At 40.2% G+C, this 20,315-nt stretch overlaps 2 protein-coding genes across 3 annotated transcripts in view; one reads left to right on the top strand and one right to left on the bottom strand.

Moving 5' to 3' along the window:
* ITK (IL2 inducible T cell kinase) overlaps positions 1-7,635 on the bottom strand; it is a 30,030-nt gene extending 22,395 nt beyond the window's left edge. The window contains exon 1 of the mRNA XM_068697975.1: positions 7,403-7,635. Coding sequence (XP_068554076.1) covers positions 7,403-7,573 — 171 coding nt within the window. The 5' untranslated portion in view covers positions 7,574-7,635. The remainder of the gene's footprint in view (positions 1-7,402) is intronic.
* A 9,736-nt stretch (positions 7,636-17,371) lies between these two features.
* Positions 17,372-18,879, top strand: MED7 (mediator complex subunit 7). 2 transcript variants are annotated; one of them, XM_068698514.1, is made up of 2 exons: positions 17,372-17,512; positions 17,914-18,879. In XM_068698514.1, exon 2 carries the CDS (start codon positions 17,933-17,935, stop codon positions 18,623-18,625), a length of 693 nt encoding a protein of 230 aa, XP_068554615.1. In that variant the 5' UTR covers positions 17,372-17,512; positions 17,914-17,932; the 3' UTR covers positions 18,626-18,879. The 2 variants fall into 2 exon arrangements, with proteins under 2 accessions (XP_068554615.1, XP_068554616.1); XM_068698515.1 differs by lacking the exon at positions 17,372-17,512 and adding an exon at positions 17,519-17,712.
* The last annotated feature ends 1,436 nt before the right edge of the window (positions 18,880-20,315 follow it).

Raw genomic sequence — 20,315 nt, 5'->3', positions numbered from 1 at the left:
ATATTTAAATTCCTAAGTGTAGCTGCTTGATTCATATGTCTATTATGACTATTCTGTCCTCCCACTTGAATTAAAAATAAAACATAGAGATAGTTTTATAGCTGTTTTCACATCGAAAGAATAGAAGGGTGTTTTAGAGTTGAGCATAACCTGGACGCAAAGTGATGAAGATGCCTCCATGCATCTAAGCAGCAGAGATGGTGAAGCACATGTAGGAGCCTGGGGCAGGCAACTGGAGAGCTGTTTGCTTCACTGCTGTAACTCATCCATGGAAAGTCCCCTGCAGGCCTCGGTTGCTGCCGTGGCTGACTTCAGCATTTGCAGTCAGGAACTTTTTGCAATGCTGCCTTTCCAGGAACCTGCAAAGATCTCCTTGATTGCACCCTTCCCTGGAGTGCAGGACATGTGGCCAAACACAGGTAAAGAAGCCGAATCACAGCAGGCTCCCACATCAGAAAGGAAATATTTCATCTGCCAGGGATATGTCACAGTGCAGCTTAATAATTGTGCTGCATGCTGTCAGTACACATTGTGGGCTATCAGCTCACTCATCATGCAATGTCACTCCTAATAACTAATTTCAGCTTCAAATCTTGTTTACAGAGGCTGATGCTGTTTGTAGCCAAAGCCTGTTCCATGCAAATAATCTCAGTCTGTTATCAATTTACTCGGCCAAATTATTGGTGTCCCTGGGGAATCACTGCTGCAAATAAATGACTCCTCCCATCCCTATAAAGTCCTATAGGCCAGATCCAGTATTGATTTTTCAAAAAAAAAATCAGTTAAAAACAGAGAAGTGTAAAAATTCTTTAAAATGGACAGGAAAGTCAATGGAGCTACACTACAGACCTGGACCTCAGACACTGCTCACAACCAGGAGTTGGCTGTTTCACTGTTCATTCCTCCAGGCTTCCTGCGGTGCCTGGCTTTCAGAATTACATGAGCCTAAAACAGAAGGCACGCAGGGGAAAATTGAAACTATAACCTGTCTGCAAGGCTTCAGTGGTACAAAGAGTACATTTTCACGGGCTTTCAAGTTCAACAGTTTCAAGTACAAAGATCTGGTAGAAAAGCACGCTTGGACGTAAGATCATTTTTTCTCTTTGTCCATCACAGGGCCTCACACATTTGCAATACTCCAGTGTTTTCACTGATCTCCAATTTCAATATCATGCAAAGCCACTTCCAGTTTTCATATCACAGTCCTGTCTCAGATATTATCAAGGCGTGCATCCCTGCTATCAGAACAAGTGGTTTGACAAGAAAATCAATGACACTGTCAAGGAAACTAAAAAAAAAATAAAAAAATTATTGGCTTTCAAATGAGCTTTCTAATATAAAGAAATTAAGTCTTATGTTACAAAAAGAGTATGGAACAATTGCTGAATATTACATTAGATTCTTGAAAACTGTGCTTGACTAGATGGGAGGAATAGGTATTGGTGAATAAAAGATTCAGTGATAGAAGGAAACTAAATTAAATCTACTAAATGGCATGATTTTTTTCGTTAAAAATGTGTAAGTCTTAAGGATGAAAAATTGGCCTGGAAAGGAAGAAAGTGTACAAAGCAATAGGCAGGCATTGCAACAATATCAGTTACAATATTGATTACAGTATAAAGCAAAGGCAGATGCTGGAAACAAATATGGTTACAGTAAAGAAATCTAATAAAAGATTAAGAAATCCCATTATTATTGTAATATATTCATATTAAGAAGAAATCCTTCCTTCTTAAAGATATAAAAGAAAACAAGTGTTGAACATTTTTGCTGCATCCTTAACTTTTTCCAATAGATGAAAGATTAGAGCTTCATAATTTAAAGAAGATGGGAGTATCTGACATTTGCTCAGAAGTAATTTTTAAAAAATCTCGGAAGATTAAAGACCAATAAATGCCTAGGCAAATACCTAGTAGGAGCAGAACCGGGTATGCACAGCGAGTGTAAGAAGAAATGATTATAATTCAAATTGTGGAAGATCGGATTGGTTATTCTGGCAAAAAGTAGCTATTTTTTCTTACCAGACTCTACTTCACATTTGTGGAATTAGAAAGACCACAGACAACAGACGTAGAACAAACTATATGTCGTTTAAAGCGATCTTGTCTAGACAGTATCATCACCGTCAATCACGCCGCAGAAGAAAGTCATGAAAGAACTGCAATAGACTGGTTCTTTCTAAATATCCAGAAAAAAAAAGAAGCAACAACAACAAAAAAAAACATTTGGTAAGATATAATGGAACAGGTTGCCCAAAGTTGTGGAATCTCTCTCTGTCCCTGGTTTTCAAGCAGTGGCTACTTAAAGCCATAGCTGACTTGTTCTAGTGTTGGCAGCGGTCCTGCTCTGAGTGTTGATCTAATGATAACTGCCTGGCCCCAAGCACAAGGTCCAACTAAATGAATTTCAGATGTGCCCTCCAACCAATAATATGATTATTATATAATCCATGATAAATTCACAGAGGTATGCTAAAGGATTCATTTAACATTAGGTACAAGGTTTGTACCTTGCCTCCATCTTATTTAAGGTTATGTTCTATTTCTCATGAAAAAAAAACCAAAAAAAAAACAACGATGTTGAAGCAGCTGTGATGAAGATAGATGCCATGTCTGACTTCTTTGTGGGCGATATGTGTATTATTAATAAATTAGTTGGAGATATGCATCAGAAGACAGATGGTATTGCAAATTCTGGCAAGCAAACAGGACTTGTTAATAAATACATGACAAGTCATGAAGAATGATCTATTTACTCGAATACATATTTATATGGGAGGTTGACTTCAGAAACATCTTTAAATTCAGCGTCTATGAGGATTATAATTTTGTGACTGTTAAGGTAAACAGAATACACAAAGCAAGTGTTATATTAAACAACGAGAGACGGTATGGACAGCCACTGTAATTATCAGGAACACTAAAACCAAGACCTTCAGAAGCAAAGTCTTAGTCTGTTTACTTTAGAGACTTGGTGAGAAAAACAAGCCTTTTCAGGGCAAGATGGACAAGTCAGGTTCTGCTTAGAATAATCAAGGTAAAATGGACTGCTGGAAAGAGGAATAAAGAGCTTCTTTTGTTACCATGGGTAGCTGGGCTGTTGCAAGTAACACAATGTGTAGATAATGCAGCAGAAGCAGCTGAAGCTTTTCAGGATCCTGATAAAAGGCTTTTCAGTCACGTTTATTCTTTTATTTTCCCAGAACAACAGACTGAAAGCAAATTCCAAGACACACTGAAGTGTCACCTTTATGTCTGAATATCAAAGATTTGAATGGAAAAGCCAAGGACAAGGCTGACTCATGCTCTGTGACCTCTTGAGCATCTGACCAGTGTAGGAAGAATAGAACTGCTGTAAATGAAGAGGGAACGTGGTCCTTTTCTGTGTGCTTCTTTTATTGCTGCCTTTAAAAGCTGCACTGGTAGTAGCACACAGGGGCATGAAGATCTGAAGTTTAAGAATAGCTACATGCCTGAACTTCCCAGGTGTTAGATGCAACTTTCCCAGCTCCGAAGTAATTCTCAGAATGTCTAAAGAGGGCAAAGCATTACAAAGATCCATATTTTTGAAGAGGTAAAACTGTGGCATAGGGACACATGTTGCATACATGGTACAGACAGGCTCCGGCACTCCCCACAGGTCCGAGCCGTACCAAGATGAGCCGCTCCGATCCAGAAACGGCGGAGCTGCACCAGTGCGACACCACCCCAGAGCCCAGTGGCCTGTTCAGTCAGTGTGGCATCAGCCTCAGACATCTGTGCCACTTTTAGACTACATTCAGCTTGAAAGGCAAAGATACATGCTTGTTTCTGTCCTTTTCCAGGTAGGAATGTGATATACCAAAGATTATTCATGAACCTCTACTCAGTGTCTGAAATGCTAACTACTTTGGTGTCTGAGTAGCTTAGCACTTCAGACGCAATCTCTCTTTGTTCTTCTGTCTGCTAAACTGAAGGATTTACCAAAGACCACAAGCCGTTAAGCCAAGGAGATAAAGGTATCTCACTAGTTTGTTTTTGCTAAGGCTACGTAAGAACATTTGAAACTGTCCTAGGGACCTCTCCAAAAAGGATTCACTTGGCTGCTTCTTTTGCAGTAAGGCAAGTGCACTGGGATCCTGAGAGTACCACAGAAGTGCCTGCATTATTGGTTACTCCAGTGAGGATCAAACTCATTGAAATAGTTAAAATGATTACTCCCATGTGCTGCTCATTTACTCACATGCACAGTAGCTATAAAATCAGACCCTGGAAATAAAGAATTTTTGCCCGTGGAATTGATTTGCATGTCATAATAAAGGCACTTCTGATTTATTTTAGTAGACGGGGGCTGAATACATGTGCCTGTTATCAGAGCTTAGCTTTATGTTAAGACAGCCCTGCATTGTGTACTGGCTAATGAATTCCAGAAAACACAGCTTCTTATTGTTGTCAGTTATTGGGGGCTCATTCTCCTAATGAGACATGTAAATATCTTTCATTAACATTAACGGCGATTGTATGCTTAGCCCCTGAGGAAAACAGTGCCTTCTGTCTAGCTATGTGCTGTTACGACAGAAAAATGTCATCGTAGTTATTGCAAAAATTCGCCTTTATGATGTCGGTTGTCTTGACAGCTTTTGGTATCATTTACATAATCATTCCTGTATTCCGTCAACCTGGTTATTTCTTTGCTGTGGACTGCTACAATACACTGTTAAATGTCTTTTTATACCCACAGTGTCTGAATCCAGGGAAAAGGACTGGCTGTAAAACCCTGTTAAATACAGACAAAACATGTAAGCCTGTGTTAAATACATAAGAGTATGCTTTACTTCAACACACTCCATTGAAATCAGCAGGACTTCTAAAATTGCTTAGCAGTTTGCTAATTGTTCTACCTGAATTTACACAGTCACTGATTGAATGGGGACTGGAGCAGTGGCCACGGTATATACAGTATTGAACTCTGCGTAGAGTAGGCCATTAGACCTGTTGGTAAGGGGTTCCTGAAGAAACTCTTTGAAACCTCTCATAGCAAACATCCACAGAGATTTCCCTTGAAAAATACATCAAAAGTATAGGCAGATGCTGGGCCCATCTATCCTTTGTAGCATGCGTGCCTGAGGATACTCCCCGTCTCTGCGACCAGCACCCAGAGCAAGGGGACCGAAAGCAATGCATGTTGGCAATGGTCCCCAGCCTCTCCTAACCCCTGCCAGCCCCATAAGTTATTGGAGAGACTCCACAGAGCAAAGCCTAACCTGTGCTAGAGGATTAGACCATCAATTTCAGTGTATGCTCCCTGTTCCTGGTTGATTCACTGGGACAGGCCTAGCCCATGTGTCGGGCAGGTACTGTAGTTTCCCCTTCATGGGCTGTGAACTCCTCTTCTGGGCATTCACTCCATTCTTAGCACGGAACAAGAGGGTGTTCGCATAGCCTACCCAAGGTTTGTCCCTGCAGAAAAGCCGTGATCCGACCACAAGGAAGCCTGACCACAGTGGGCTAATTTTTGGCAGTAGTATTGAAAAGGCTGAAGATTGGTTCTGGGAGTATGTCACACGACAAAGTCTTTTCTCCTCATTTGATACAAAGTCCTTCTGTTCATGTAATGACCTGCTTTTGACAGTTCAGAAAAAAAAGTCTGTTTTTATATATTTACACATATGTACGTGTGAATGTTTGTAACAGATAATATATGAGGTAAACTATGCAATACACCAAACCCTTTTTTGGTCCAATTTTTCATAGCTTAATTTTGATGTCACTGTACTTTGGAATTTTGCCACACCTAAAGATTTGCCCCACTGTTGTCTGACTTTGGAGATCAAATTTTCAGAAATACTGCATACACATATGTACAAAGGTATTTGTCAGCTGTCACTTGGTGTCCATTCAGATTTTGTATGTGTAGTGTACTAATGTGCCTTTGAAAGCTTCTTAAACGTTTACTTCACAGGTATTTTAAGATGTTCTTGAGTGGCCTAATTGACCTTTAGGAAGACTAGAGGATAAAATTTCCAAAGACAGTCATGTTGCATATGAAATATATGCCCCACTGAAAGCCACCAAGTCAGATTTTCCAAACTATTTAAGTGACTAAAGATGCAAACACCTAGCGTGGTTCCACAAAGCTATCTAGACAAAGTGTATGTTGAGTCCTTCTCAAGTCCATCAAGACTCAGCAAGCATCAAAAAAACCCCTAGGTATGAAAATTTCTGTAAATGCCTACAGCAGAATCACTCGGATGAAACCTGAAAATTTTAACCAGATTAATCAACTGAATAGTTATAATAGAATTTAAAATCTTAAAATAATGACAGCTGAAAGATAGCTTGGATAGCAGTCAAATAGACTCTCAGACTAAATACAGACACACTGGGCAACAATAAATATTTTCCTATTTAAATATGAAGGTAAGAATAACACTGGCTATAAAATAAAAGCAAGAAAAACATTTTGTTGAACACATTTCAGAGAAATAGCTTACAAGTAAAAATGACTGTTAAACCTTGAAGCTGGTATAGAATTTCAACAGGGGAATGATACCATACAAGGACACATTATACCTTGCTTTTCTCGTTGGGTTCAGTTTTAACTTAATTTTCTTTTTCTAAACAAGATCAGATCAGATGATCTGAAGGTGCCAACACTGGATAGCAAAACAACAAGATCCCCAGCACTGGTCTGTGTATAATAATAGTGCCTAAACATAATGGATTAACAGCATGTTAAGTGACTGTTAGAAAACAAGCAATATTATTTACAACCATGATAAGGCTCAGCAAACATCCAGCTAAACACAAGAGGGAAATAATCCTCTCTTCACTAGAACACTTAGCACAATGTGGTGCATAGATTGACTGTTAATTTTCTTCGTATTTTGCAAATTAGGTAATGCAAGCCTGGGGAAACAAGGCCTAGTCTGAGCATGGATCTCATCATCACATCCCTTTTGAAGCTAACTTGGAAGAGTAGACCTGAATGGCAGCTGAATTTGTTCTGAATTGTAAGACTGGTCTACCAACCATCAGTCTGTTGACCTAAAGAAAAGAAGGAGAGCGAAGACGTGGCTAGACATAGTTTAGTCTCTGCAATACCACACCGGAGGTCACTCCCGTACCCACACAGGCAGCAAGGGGCAGGCTCATGCAGCTGTCAAACACATCGATTTTAACAGAACATGCTAAATTCCTACAACAAAATTATGTACTTTCTATAAGATAACAAGTTAGTCTTATTCCCCCATATGCACCAAATGCTCACTGACCAGAAGTTTGTAAGGACCCATCCGACCACTCTACACATTTCGGTGAGTGGTGCTAAAACAAAACCCAGAAATGGTAAATTAATAAAGTTTAAGAAAGAGTTCACCCTTCCCTCCGTTATTCTACTAGGACAAAGAAAATGGCTGACATACCCCATGGCGATGTTCATAGTAAGCCAGCTTAGATTTGGTTAAGACAAAGAAGCGCACTTTAAAGTTGGAGGGCGATGTCCTTCTCTTCTGCTGGGATTTTTTGATCAGCTGTTCCTCCAGGAGCACACAGTTATTCATGGTTGGGCCAAGAATGGTCCTCTCCTGGGACATGGGATGCCTGCCCTGTGAGCAGAGCACCCGTCCAAGAAAGAGACACAATAAGGAAGGCAGTTAAGTTTTTTTTTTTTTTTTTTAAAAAAAAAAGTGTTCTTCTAAAGGCAGCGTAGGTACTTTAAGCTTTATCTTCCCATCTACAGCAAAGCTTCCTTTCTGTCAAACCATAACCACATCCTCTCTGAAGTCATAAAACGAACAGCACATGCGAAATACACTCTAGGGCAAATGTTGTGGAAAAAATAACACTTGAGGGACATTCGATAAATGTAAATCAGTGATTAAGGATTAATTAAAGGGGTGTGGCATGATGAAGCATCTGTCTCCGACTTGCCCATTTAGTAAATACAGTTATAAATGCACATACTGAGCATGGATATATAGGATGAGTGTCTCTGGCCCTCTTAGAAGTAGGTCATGTATCCATATTGGTTATTGAAGGAATCGTGCCTTCCCATTTAGAGTATTTAACAGTTGCCTTTGTGTCTCAGAGATTTCATACAAAGTGTTCCAAGGAAATTTGCCACATAACATGAAAGTTCCTACTCCGCAAGCAAAAGCAAAAGGCAGCAACTGAGCATACTATCTAAATGAAAATAATAACCAGGATTTACTTGTATAAGAATTGCTAAATATTTGTAGTCATTAGACATTTAAATGGAAAACAATTGGTTACAATAAATTATAACTAATTAATTGTCATATGTTACTATTCACTGATTATTGTCTGCTACCGGTGCTCTCTAATTAATCTGTGTATAGATGTTCCAGGAAGCAGAGGCATAACGTGCCCTCTGCAGATGTAATCAAGACCCCTATAATCAGCAGCAAAGCGAGCACAAACATCAAAAGCAATGTAACTGCTTTCCTCAGGACTTCAGGGCACCATTCAGGGTAGTTTGCACCAGGCTAAATATATAATAGTAATAATAATAATAATAATAATAATAATAATAATAATAATAATAATAATAATGAATTTGCACTGATGCTCAGTATGACAGCACTGTTATGTTTTAAAAGAAATGCATTCCATTTCCTTCTGCCCTTCCATTTTTAATATTGTATGTATGTACTAGAGATGCATAATTGTGTTGTTGAAGCTACTGAGGATTGGAGACGTGGGGTCTAGTGGGATGTGGGGAAACTACAAGACAAACATTTTCATCAACTAGGCATTTTTGAAAGCTGTCGTAGTCTAGATCATTTACCAGTGCTGACTTTTGCTTTGGTTTCCAGTAGCATCAGGGCATAAGTAGAGGCCTTCCTAATCCTGATGTATTTTTAGAGCTCCTTGCAAAAAACAAAGAAGATTATTTTATTTTATTCTTTAATTTATTTTTTATTATTTTAAATTCAGTTTGTGTGAAAAAAATATCTTGGATACACACTTAGAAACCGTATTTCTCAATAGAATGTACTGTTTATTAGTCTCCAAGAAAACAAAAACCAAACCAAACCAAAAAGAAAAACCCACGAGGTAACAAATTGCTTCTTTGCTATTTGATGCTATATTTAGCATTTCTTTAGGCAGAATGTTCTAGGGATCCTCAGAAATCCCTTATCAATTTTGTTCAATGCCAGTTGAGAACCAATATTTACTGTAAAAATACAATTTAAAGATAGCATTTGATACATAGGTTCGATAGAGAATTTGCTAAAGGTCACGGTGTATCATGGAACAGAAATGGAGAAAAGTGAGCTGTTGCACAGTACGCCCCTACGTATACCCCTTACCCCTTTCTGGTGGTCTTGCAGAAGAGCCACAGCATGGGTTGAAACGTTACACGCAAGTCTAGTGAAGCAATGTTTCATTTCTGAGTAGTGACTGAGTTCCAAGGAACCCTTGTGGTTGAACAAGAAAGATGACACAAGTTTGCAGTCCCCTAAAAACTCATCATTGCTGCCTAGGAGGATTTCCTACCTGTTCATAGACTAGGATCAATACTGGGGCCTAACTTCCCAGTTCTTCTAGGAAATAGCGTGCCTAATTTAGGTGCTTGCATCCCTAAAATATAGGACTATTTTTGTGTGTGCATAACTTTCCTTGTCCTTGAGAATTTGCTGGTTAAAATAATGTTCAGAGATCCTTTTTTTTTTTTTTTTTTAATAACTGATAAGCAAAAACTTTTGCTATAGAGTACCCTGAAAAACTGTATAGACTTTATTCTGGTAGCATCAGTGAATGCCAAAAAAGGCAATGGATTTCAACGGCATTGCTTGATTTGTGCCAGTACAGATGGTTTTATAACCATACTTTGTAATGCCATTGCATTTGTAGCTATGAGCACTTCTTAAGGCCTATAGTACTCTTCCTAGTTTCACTGACTGCAGCGTTAAGGACTTTCTGAAAAGCTTGCCTAGTTTGTGCCAAATAGGTTTGCAGTCTGTTAGCAAAGATTTACATGTTGTATTTTCAGAAAATTGAATATAAATAGCAATTCGAGGGTGTGACCTCGCAGCTCTTCAGAAGAAGCAAGGCCTACAGGACAGCAAAGAAGTGAGAAGCCAGCAAGTAGGCAGCAAGCAGGCATCAGAGGAGCAACGGTGCTGGAGGCAAGAGGATGTGGGGGGAGAACAGATTCAGCAGGGGTGGCATGTAGTGGCGACAGAGCTATGTAATTCTTTGAACATAGTGGCAGACAGCTTGATTTCTTCGTGAGATAAGAATTTAGATGAGATGAGTTAGTAGAGGGGTATGAAGAGGGGAGCGATTTGATCAAATGTTCAGATAATGGGCCTTGGCAACTACGTTTATTTGGTGTAAGCACGGTATGATGCATGGTATGATGCAAAGGAGAAGATCTGATGGGAAGATGCTGCAGGTCAAGCCAATGAAGGCCCAAATGAGATTTGGATCTGAACGCGGAAGAACTGGGCAGGCTGACCTCCAGAAGAGATGTTGCAGATCTGATACAACACGTGTAGGAAGAAAAAAAACTGTTATAAGGAAATAATCATGAACTTTGGCCTAGAGAGATAGAGTGTCTCCTAGCTATGTCAGCATAACTGGCAGGAAAACTCAGGATTAGCCATCCTGAGTTTTCTATGGTGAATTCAAGCTGAGGATGCCCAATTGAGATACTAGACAAAGGGAAAAAAAATAAAAATAAATGAATGAATGGAAAGAAGCAAACAAGTCAACACATCCAGATGTGTATGTCATTGACATAGACGCAGTAGTTGATATCAGCAAGAGCTGTTACCTGTTTTGCAGTGTCTTTGTCAACTGGTAGCTCTTCTCTGTTGAATTGAGGAAGGAGGTAGGGACTGAGGTATTTTCGTATCCACTCTTGCTACAGACCTACACCTTCATGTTCCTTTTTCATTTCAATCCCCCAAACCATGTGTGGTAAGCGTGCAAACCTTTGTGTAGCAAGCCAAAACCAGAATATGAATGCACTCTAATGATTTTAAGGCCAGGTTTACATGTATATACAAAACTACACAGCCTAAGGCTTATATTTAGTTACATATTTACGAGACATTAACCTGTTTATGTGTATTTGAATTGTATTTAATTTCAAAGACTATGATGGCTTGTACATTTTTTAGAAAAGTCTTTGTTGCTTGCAAGACATGAAGTGTAGATGTAAACCATATGTCATCATCCTCCTGGTGACTGAAAGGTTTATCACTAAAGGTTTATATTCATTTAAGCAAAGACTCAGTCATTTAAGGGATTCAGGACACACCTACAATGGAGCAGAAAATATGTATATTTAGGTAATATATAGGTAGTATATTTAGAAATACCCAACTTGGCTAAGACCAAGTTGGCTTCAGAGATGGAAGAAGTGCAGACAAGTCTGTAGACTCTAGATACAAACTAGACAGCTTCCTGAAAGGACTCTGTGGGTCAGCTGAAATGTCCCACTAACACAGATATCTCACTGCTGGAATCTTGTATGTTGGTGCAGGAGTACACTGATAGTATGAGCACAATTTTTTTGTTCAAGGCTTTTTGCTCCACTGTATATTGCATGGCATGAGAAATTTGTATATTTAGTGGAAAGGAATTAAATAGGACTGTCCTAAGTATCTTAAAACCACTGTAGTATATCCTGTAAATGAGGAGACAACCTAATTAAGTTTTTAGGTATCTTCTCTATGTATGTTCTTTATAAAGTCTGCTAACATGCCCCCTTTCACACATTTCATTCGTATGCAAGAAAAAAAGGAAATATTTTCTTTTTTTTTTTTTTTTTTTTTTTTTTTGATTTGATCTGTTGTGTGCATTAAATACTTCTCTCTGCTTGGCAAATTGAGGTTACCGACAAAGTTATTCTTATCAACTGTGGCTTCAGTGGCCTCCATTTTTTTTTTCTTTTCTTTTAATCACCTTTGTTCATCCCTTGCTACCTCCTGCAACTGCTCTATTTCTGCTCTAAAAATGTTATTTTAGGGATTGGATTTTTCTTAGGGGATTTACCCAGATTATGCAGTTCACACTTTTATTACTGTAGACTGTGGAAATCTCCCCACCCGCACATCCTGCTCTGATACCAATGCTTATGTCCTAGAGGCGGCAGAGAAATTTATAAAGTTAAATATAGTTTTTGTTTTTGTAAAAAACAGAGCGGAAAGCAGCAACTACATCTTCACTCTCACATGACAACCTGTATACTTTTAACATGTAATATTTGGGACAGACTTTCTGTCTGGGTGCAAGCTCTTCCTTTTCACTAGCTGCTCAATATGATGATTATCACTCAACTCCGAAGCTTCCAGAATTCAGCCCATTTTGCTACTTAGCTTTTTTAGTGAGTGTGAGAAACTCTATTTAGGTTGCTCAGCTGTCTTGCTTCTTCGGCCGTTCATTATTCCCCCAACAAAGATGTCTCCAGTAGACCCAAAGAACCAGACAGAAAGCTGCAGAATAAAAGAAAGAATTAGCCTGGTCTTTACGAGCCAGATGCATCTAGCTCTCTCCTGGGTCTTACAACCGTACCTTTGAATGTGCTGACACTGCTTCCAGTGACCAAGAGAGTTGCTCTGGTAGAGCTAGAGCAAGATTCTTTTGTGAACCGTTCAGGAGCCCTTGGAAAGCAGAGCCTTGTTCTGAGCATCTGCTAGGAGGATGTAGTGAGCTATCCATGAATTGAATGCCTGGAGCAAAGCACTCCCGGGCCTACTGATGTTGGCAGGAACACAGAGAACATGTTTTATACCAGTGATCTTGCACAGGGCTAGGATAGGTTCTTCTGTGATACAAATGATTCTTTGCTCAGCTGCTTTCTCTTAGGCAAAAATGCAGAAAGAAAAACCCAGTTGCACTGTGTCTTACCCAAACTGGGAATTTGCTCCAGGCCCTTTTGTTAGTGCCTGCCTATTGGGGTTGCTATCCCTTATTATTTTCTTCTGAAGACTTACACTGCTGGCAAATCTGCAGTACTTCAAGTCCTGTGGTTTATTCTGACAGCATGACCTGCTTACAGCTACCCAAGCTGCTGATGGCTGTACAGGGAGTATTTTTTTATGCCACACAGACACAGTTTTGGACACATTTTCATTTACAAGGTAGAACAGGCAGTTACCACAGACTCGTGACCGTGTAAAGACCCAGCATTAATATCTGACTTAATCATCAGGTAGGAGGGTTGTTTCCAGAAACATTATGAGTATGAGCATAGGAAAGAATGCTGGCTAATTCCAACAAAATATGCCTGGATTTTGAGCCATGTCAATCTATGAACAAGTAGTGAGATATCTGTTTCATGGTTAAATAACTGTCCAGACTCCATTGAGGTTTGTATCTATTCACATACCTGTGTTAATAGGTTGTATAGCAAATTGCAATTTGACTCATAAATTGAAGAATGGTGTGTCCCAATTTCTACATGGGAGGAACACTAAACTTATCTAATACATTTACAATTGTACATATAGGCTGCAACTGATGTTTTAGTCTGAGGAGTCAGAAAGAAAAGGCAGCATAGCACTGCATTGCAAATTCATTAATTCCCAAAGCCACAGCGGGAGATATGGAGATGGGAATTAACCACAGCAGATGGAGACATAAAGCTTAAGTCCCCTTCACCCCCAACTGTCTCCCTTTCTCTTCCCCTCCTCCCTGGTATATCCTGCAGCAAAGCCTGTAACAACCACCAAAAAGGAAATTCCTGAGCTCGTTGCTTAACTAAGTTATAAGATGCAACACAACCTAAACAAAACAAGCAACTGGAACTGAGTATCGTTTTGGGGTTATTTTTCAGACTACTTAGGAAACAAACACACACACAAAACCCTTTTATTTACTACTTAAACTGCAGTAGTAATCAAAATTTGAAGAAATACGTTCCAGCACAGAAGGGAGCAGGGCTGTTATAAGACTATGCATGAAAATGAGTTTTGTATATACTGTGCTCATCCACTGCTTGGACTCAAAATTCTGCTACGATAACTTAGCATGCTTCAGTGGCACACACTTTACACACTGCTGCTGAATTAGAAGAGCAGGAATGGCTGATAATTAAACATGCCAATTTGCCTAAAATTAGTTACGAAGAAAACCAGAACAAACTTAACCATAGCAATAAATCAAGATCTTCTGTCTTTGAGGCAGGTAACATCCCTGAACTGATTCAACATCTCTCGAAGCAGCGTCCAGGTTCATTCCTACAATTTACAAAATGGAGATGCTGTAGTAATTGAGCTGTATTGAGCTGTCCACAAGTAGTGGACTTGTACTGGACAGCATCCTCATTTTAGAAACTGCTGAAATGCAGTAGAAAGCAAATTGTAGAGTGCTGTGCATGACGCCCACCACTGTTCTTAATTTCTCATTTGGAAGCACTGCAGAGGAAATGTTAGCAGCTCCCCATATGCTGGAAAGGGTCGTTCATGGGCCTTCTGAGAACTGGCCATGCTACCAAGAATGAGAATCAAAACCTTTTTTCTTCTTTCATTTGTTGGCTGCTACATAAAGACTGGGAAATTGACTCAAGAAGATCAAGATCATGTGAAAAACAAATGTTTGGCTCCCCACTACCTTCCACTTTTTGAAGTCACTGAATTTTACTGCCTTGCTGTACAGTTCACAGAGTGCAAGGCAGCCGAGAATCAAGCTCAGCTCTTGTTAAAAGAATGTGAAATCAAAGTCTGGAAAGTCCAACAAAACCAGAGGCAGGTTAGCACCTCCTACTACTGGGTTTTCTCGTGCCTCTCTGGAGGTGGTACTTTTTTATTCCTTGTCTGTAGTACCAAGATGATCTGACAAACTAACAGCTGCTGCCACAGAGAGGAGAACCCTTCCCCTCACCATCTCCTTGACCTCCTCCCTTCCTTCTGCCCGTGTTTTCTCCTCATTTAAAAGCTAGCTCTGATACTGGATAGCACAGTGAGTCTACTCAAGAGAAGAGCAGAAAACATAATCCAGAAAAGTTACAGTCATGTTTTCTGTGGGGTTTGGAGTTGCATCAGTTTACTTTGCAATCCAATGTCTTACACTGATGAAAACATTGTCTTATTGTCTCATTTCTGTCTCATTCCTGTCTCATTCCAACAATGAGAATGAAATATTGTACAGCCAGAAACTGAGACTGGAGGAGCAGTGTAGGAAGAAAGGAGAGCAGGACCGAGATGCATGGTGAAGGAATGAGAACTCCTCTTTCCAAATCAGCAAACTGTTTAGTTGCAGCATGGAAGCACACTCTTGCCTGTATCTGAAACCACGTTCTTAGTTCCATATTTATGTGTTTTGGTTAGATACTTCATCCTGGAACACTTTCCCTTCTTCAAAATGATTATTTGTATGCATGGAAGTAGTATTTAGAAACCACCACCCTATGGGAACAACAAACAACAAAAGAAACAAACAAAACCAAAAACAGGAAAAAAAAGTCATCTTGGATCCCCCCTTGCTGATGGTATGTGATTTTCTGCTCCGAACTGTTTAGCTTCTCAACTGACAGGATCACAAACTGATAGGAAAGTGGTGAATGGTGGCAACTTTTTAAACTTCTTCATTCTTTAACCTTTTTTTTTTTTTTTTTTTTTTTTTTTTTTTTTTTTTTTTTAGTATATATTTATTTGGGAACCAAATGACTGGTTTTCTTAAAGGTGGCTTTTACTAACAAGTTCCATACTAGCACAACTCACACATTTCAAAAGGTTGGTTTCCCCAAATACAGTGCTGAAATGATGAAAACAGAAAGCAACATGGCCAAACCATGTCATACTGTTTTGTTCCTTCTGCATTGTGTTGCCCAACATGGCTGGCCTTTAGGATATTTATGCGCAAAGAATAAGAGCTTTCTGTACTCAAACTCCTGAGTCTGAACAATCCATTCAGAGCTTATACTACTCGGTGCTCATCACATTTCAGTCATTATGGATCTGTTCCTGAAAAGAACACTAGATTAATTCACATCTCGGGGAACCACAAAATCCTTAATGTAAAGAGCTTTGTTTCACATTTTAAGTAGAAGTATTGACATCCAGGGTAGAAAGTGTGAAGACATTACTTCAGGTATTAGACAACATCAGATCTGGAAGTCTAGAAATTATTGACAGATACAGATTGCACCCAAACCAATGTAGCATCAGTTTTTCCTGAATCAAAGCTGTAAGTCATTTCCTCCTTTGGACATACCTTCTTTTGGACAACATGTCTACACCGAGGCCCAGTTACCCAAGAAATCCTTGGGTCTATATCTGTAAACACGACATAGGCCATATGAAAAGATACTTGACTAGGTAACTGAAGTCATCAGCGATTATCTTTGAATATGTGTAAATACTAATACAGCACTTCCAAAGAATAAGGGCATCAACCTTCATAATGGGCGAGATTTCTTCAGTATGTTCACTGAAGGCCACCCTTCCTTCCTACGTGACAGACATTGTCCTTCCCACTAAATCATGGATGTCACAAAGGGGTTCATTTCTGCCAAAATATACGTTGCCAGACTCTTTTGATGCGAAGGGGTTGCACTCATCATCAGGCCTGCCCCAATTGTAGAGTGCTTTTGGTTTGGAGTATTTCAACATTTAGATAATCAGCAAAAAGGAAGCAGCAAATGTTTTCAGGTTTTCTAGTCAAATTAACAATTCTGAAGTTTCTTTGCATTGTTTTATAAATAATTGGCAGGATCCAAAGTAATATATATTTTTTTCTTTTTTCCCAAAGTGATCTTGAAAAGAAACTCTAAATGATACTGCATGTATACACAAGGGGTTCCTGCAAAACCAAGGATATTACTGCCACCTGCTGAGGAAGAGAAGGAACAGAACATAAATGCCTAAGTATCAAAAACTGTATTTTGGTTGTCCATTTAGGGAGAAATTCCTGCAGAAGCGATGCCAGCAAGCCCCGCTGCCCACGACCCAGAAAGTGGAAAACATAAATCCACATTTTTTTTTCTTTATCTCTTTGTGGAACGAAAATGAAAGGCAACCACTGGAGCCCAGCTGTGACAGCCTGTATGTGCTGAGGCTCGGACGTTCAGCTGAAGCACACTGCACACACTTTGCAGGCAAATGCTTTTATTTTGTGACCAGGGATAACACCCAAGTTTCTGATGCACGGAAGCGCTACGTGTGACCACCACATATTTCAGTGGCATATTTCAACGTCAGAATCCCGTTGGGGACCCCACGCCAAGTATTTTCCTTCCAAGCAGCCCCGGCTGCTCTGGGCTGGCAGACACCACACGAGGATAAGCACCGAGGGGGCCTCTGGCCTACAAGAGCCACACGAGCCCCAACATGGCGCCCCCTCCATGGCGACGCCCCGCCCCAGCCACCGATCGGCACCGCCTCCCGAGAGAGCGCTGTCTCTGAATGGAGCAAACCCCAGACCGGCGTTGGGAAGAACCAATCAGAGCGCGTTTCTCTCTGAACCCTCTCTCAGCAAGCCAATTGCCAGGAGGAACAAAAGGGGGTGCCGGCGGAAGCGAGGTGCTGGCGGAAGGCTGAGGGGAGCTCGGCGCGCAGGTGAGGGCAGGCGGCCGGGCAGCTCCGTCCTGCCGCCGCCTCGGGTCCTGTCAGGGCCCGGCCGGAGCAGGGGGGCTGCGTTGTGGAGGCCGCCCTGCGGGCCGGGCCTGCCTCCCGGCGGCGTTTTGCTGCCGCTCCCCCCTTCCTGGGTCGGGCCGTGGCCAGGGAAGGGCTCTCCCCCCTCTTCCTGTGGCTGCTGTGTGCGTCTGAGGGGAGTGGGGGTGGGGGTGTGTCTCCGTGTAACGCTAACCTGGGGTTATTGGGGAGCTCCCTGTGTGTTACACACCGAGACAGCTTCTGCTTGGTGCGGTGTCTCAACATAGCCCTCACACAGCACCTTTATTTGTACTACAGGTTTGTTACACAGGGTGTATAACGTGTGTTTCTTTGGCGTTCCCTAGGTTCTTCCATCGTGCAATAATGGGTGAGCCCCAGCAAGTGAGTGCTCTTCCTCCGCCTCCAATGCAATACATAAAAGAATACACTGATGAAAATATCCGTAAGGGCCTGGCCCCAAAGCCACCTCCGCCTGTGAAAGACAGTTACATGATGTTTGGTAATCAGTTTCAGTGTGATGATCTAATTATCCGGCCCTTGGAAAGCCAGGGTATTGAGCGCTTGCATCCGATGCAGTTTGATCACAAGAAGGAATTAAGAAAGCTTAATATGTCTATCCTGGTCAACTTTCTGGATCTCTTGGATATCTTGATAAGGAGTCCAGGGAGTATAAAGCGAGAAGAGAAACTGGAGGACTTGAAACTGCTTTTTGTTCATGTCCATCATCTTATAAATGAGTATCGTCCTCACCAAGCTAGGGAGACCTTGCGAGTCATGATGGAAGTGCAGAAACGTCAGCGTTTGGAAACTGCAGAACGATTTCAGAAGCATTTAGAGCGAGTTGTAGAGATGATTCAGAACTGCCTGGCTTCTTTGCCTGATGACCTGCCTCACTCAGAGGGAGGGCTGCGAGTGAAAACAGAACCAATGGACACTGATGATGCCAACAGTTGCATTGGACAGAGTGAAAAACAGAGAGAACGTTCTGGTTGCAAGAGAGATCAGGTTTTAGACAAAGATGCAGCTATGTGTAGCATTATTGATGAAATGACATGAAAACACATTAGCTCACTACAAGGAGAAGCAGAATAAATTCTGAGGGTGTATGTTATGTTTTGTTTTTCTGTTATACAAGCAGTCAAAGCATTTATAGTGCACCTGTTGGGGGGAGGTTGTGACTAAGCAGATGAGAACGTTTAATATTTTGTGAACTGTATGTGTATTGTTAAAAAACAAATATGTGTGCTTTTTGTTAAATGATTCATGTGAGATGAAAGCCACGTATTAAAGTTATTTTTTTTTCTGACTTATTTCCATTTGTTTGCAGCCTTTTTGGGGGTGCTTCATTTTTTTTTAAAAAATTGCTTTAAGCTGTGAAAGCGAGGGATCTGACTGACAGAAATTCAAACTGACAGTTCCACTGTTCCAACTACATGGTGGCTGTTTACACTTTCAGTGGGTCTTTTTCAGGACCATATAATTCAATATTAAAAATTAATTTAATGGGAATTCTGAGAAATTTATTCTTCTCTAGCCTTGTAGTAATATAACTATTAAAGACAACTTAAGAATTACTTTATTACATATGTAATACAGTGTCATTTCTCTTGTGGAGATGCTGTCAGGAATCTATACTAAATGAATTCTTTTTTTTTTAATTTCTTTGGATATAAATTATAATCAGTCTTGAAAGTACAGAAATGCCTACTTTCTGTTGATGCTTAGAATAACTTTGTTTCCTGCATAGTTGATAAATGTGTATGAAGTAAATAATTTTGCAGTGTGGGTGCTTTGCATATGCCTTTCAGGTGGGCTGTATGCCCAGCTGAGCACTTCTTTTGAAGGAGAGTCTGATTGGGTAATTAGCCTTTACACCAACTGAGAACTTCAAGTTTGACAGACCCTTGAAATATTGTCAAGGGGAAGCTGTATCATCCATGTTTAAATAAAACTGTAGTTTATTTAAGGGAAAGGAGGGTTTCGTAGTGAGGAAGTGGCTTCTTTACCCAACGCGTCCTGTTGGGGAAATCCTACTTCTGTCTTTTTGCCATGCAGAACTTTTCCAGTGTATACAGCTAAAAGAGAAAATGGGTGGATTTCATGGGTGAGGGAACTCATTCAAACTCGGTTTTACAAAGTGATATTGCAAGCTATGTCTGTTTTTTATTGGATAATTCAGTTATTTATAGAAATGCATATTTATTTAAATGGGCAGACAGAACTTAGCTGTTGGGTGGTGGGAATTGAACTCAATGCAGATGAAGATGGAATGAACTGATGCAAACATATGACTCACTGGAGGATCTCACCTGCTAATTTAGGTACGTGTAATATGAGTAATAAGAAGTGGAAGCATGTTTTTCAGAAACGTATAACTTTACAAAGTTAACACATCTGTCCTCTATACAAACACTACTCTTTCCTTCCTTCTCCCTGGACTAGATCTAAATTATGTTTTTGTAGGTAGCTAAAACAATCACAAGTCAGAGGAATTAATTGGGTATCTACTTTGCAATTTTTTTGAAGTGGATGGAAGTAATAGATTCAGTGCATCCTGGATAACTGGTCATGTGCTGTGGAACTAGCTTAACACAGGTGTTTCTACTCTGCCATTCAAAAAGCTGTCATGTTTAATTTCTTTCTTTCTTTCCTCTTCGTTCATCATGCATGTATGGTATGTGGGTCTAGTTTCAAAATACTCCACAAGTAATTAAAAATTGTAATGATTTTTTTTTTCTTCTGTGAA

This window comes from Anas acuta, chromosome 14 (assembly GCF_963932015.1).
Source record: "Anas acuta chromosome 14, bAnaAcu1.1, whole genome shotgun sequence".
Classification (NCBI taxonomy): Eukaryota; Metazoa; Chordata; class Aves; order Anseriformes; family Anatidae; genus Anas; species Anas acuta.
Note: the sequence above shows the minus strand (reverse complement) of the source record. Positions and strands in the feature narration are given on the sequence as shown.

Coding starts and splice junctions, on each gene's coding strand:
- MED7 (XM_068698514.1), top strand. CDS start 17,933: ATGGGTGAGCCCCAGCAAGTGAGTGCTCTTCCTCCGCCTCCAATGCAA.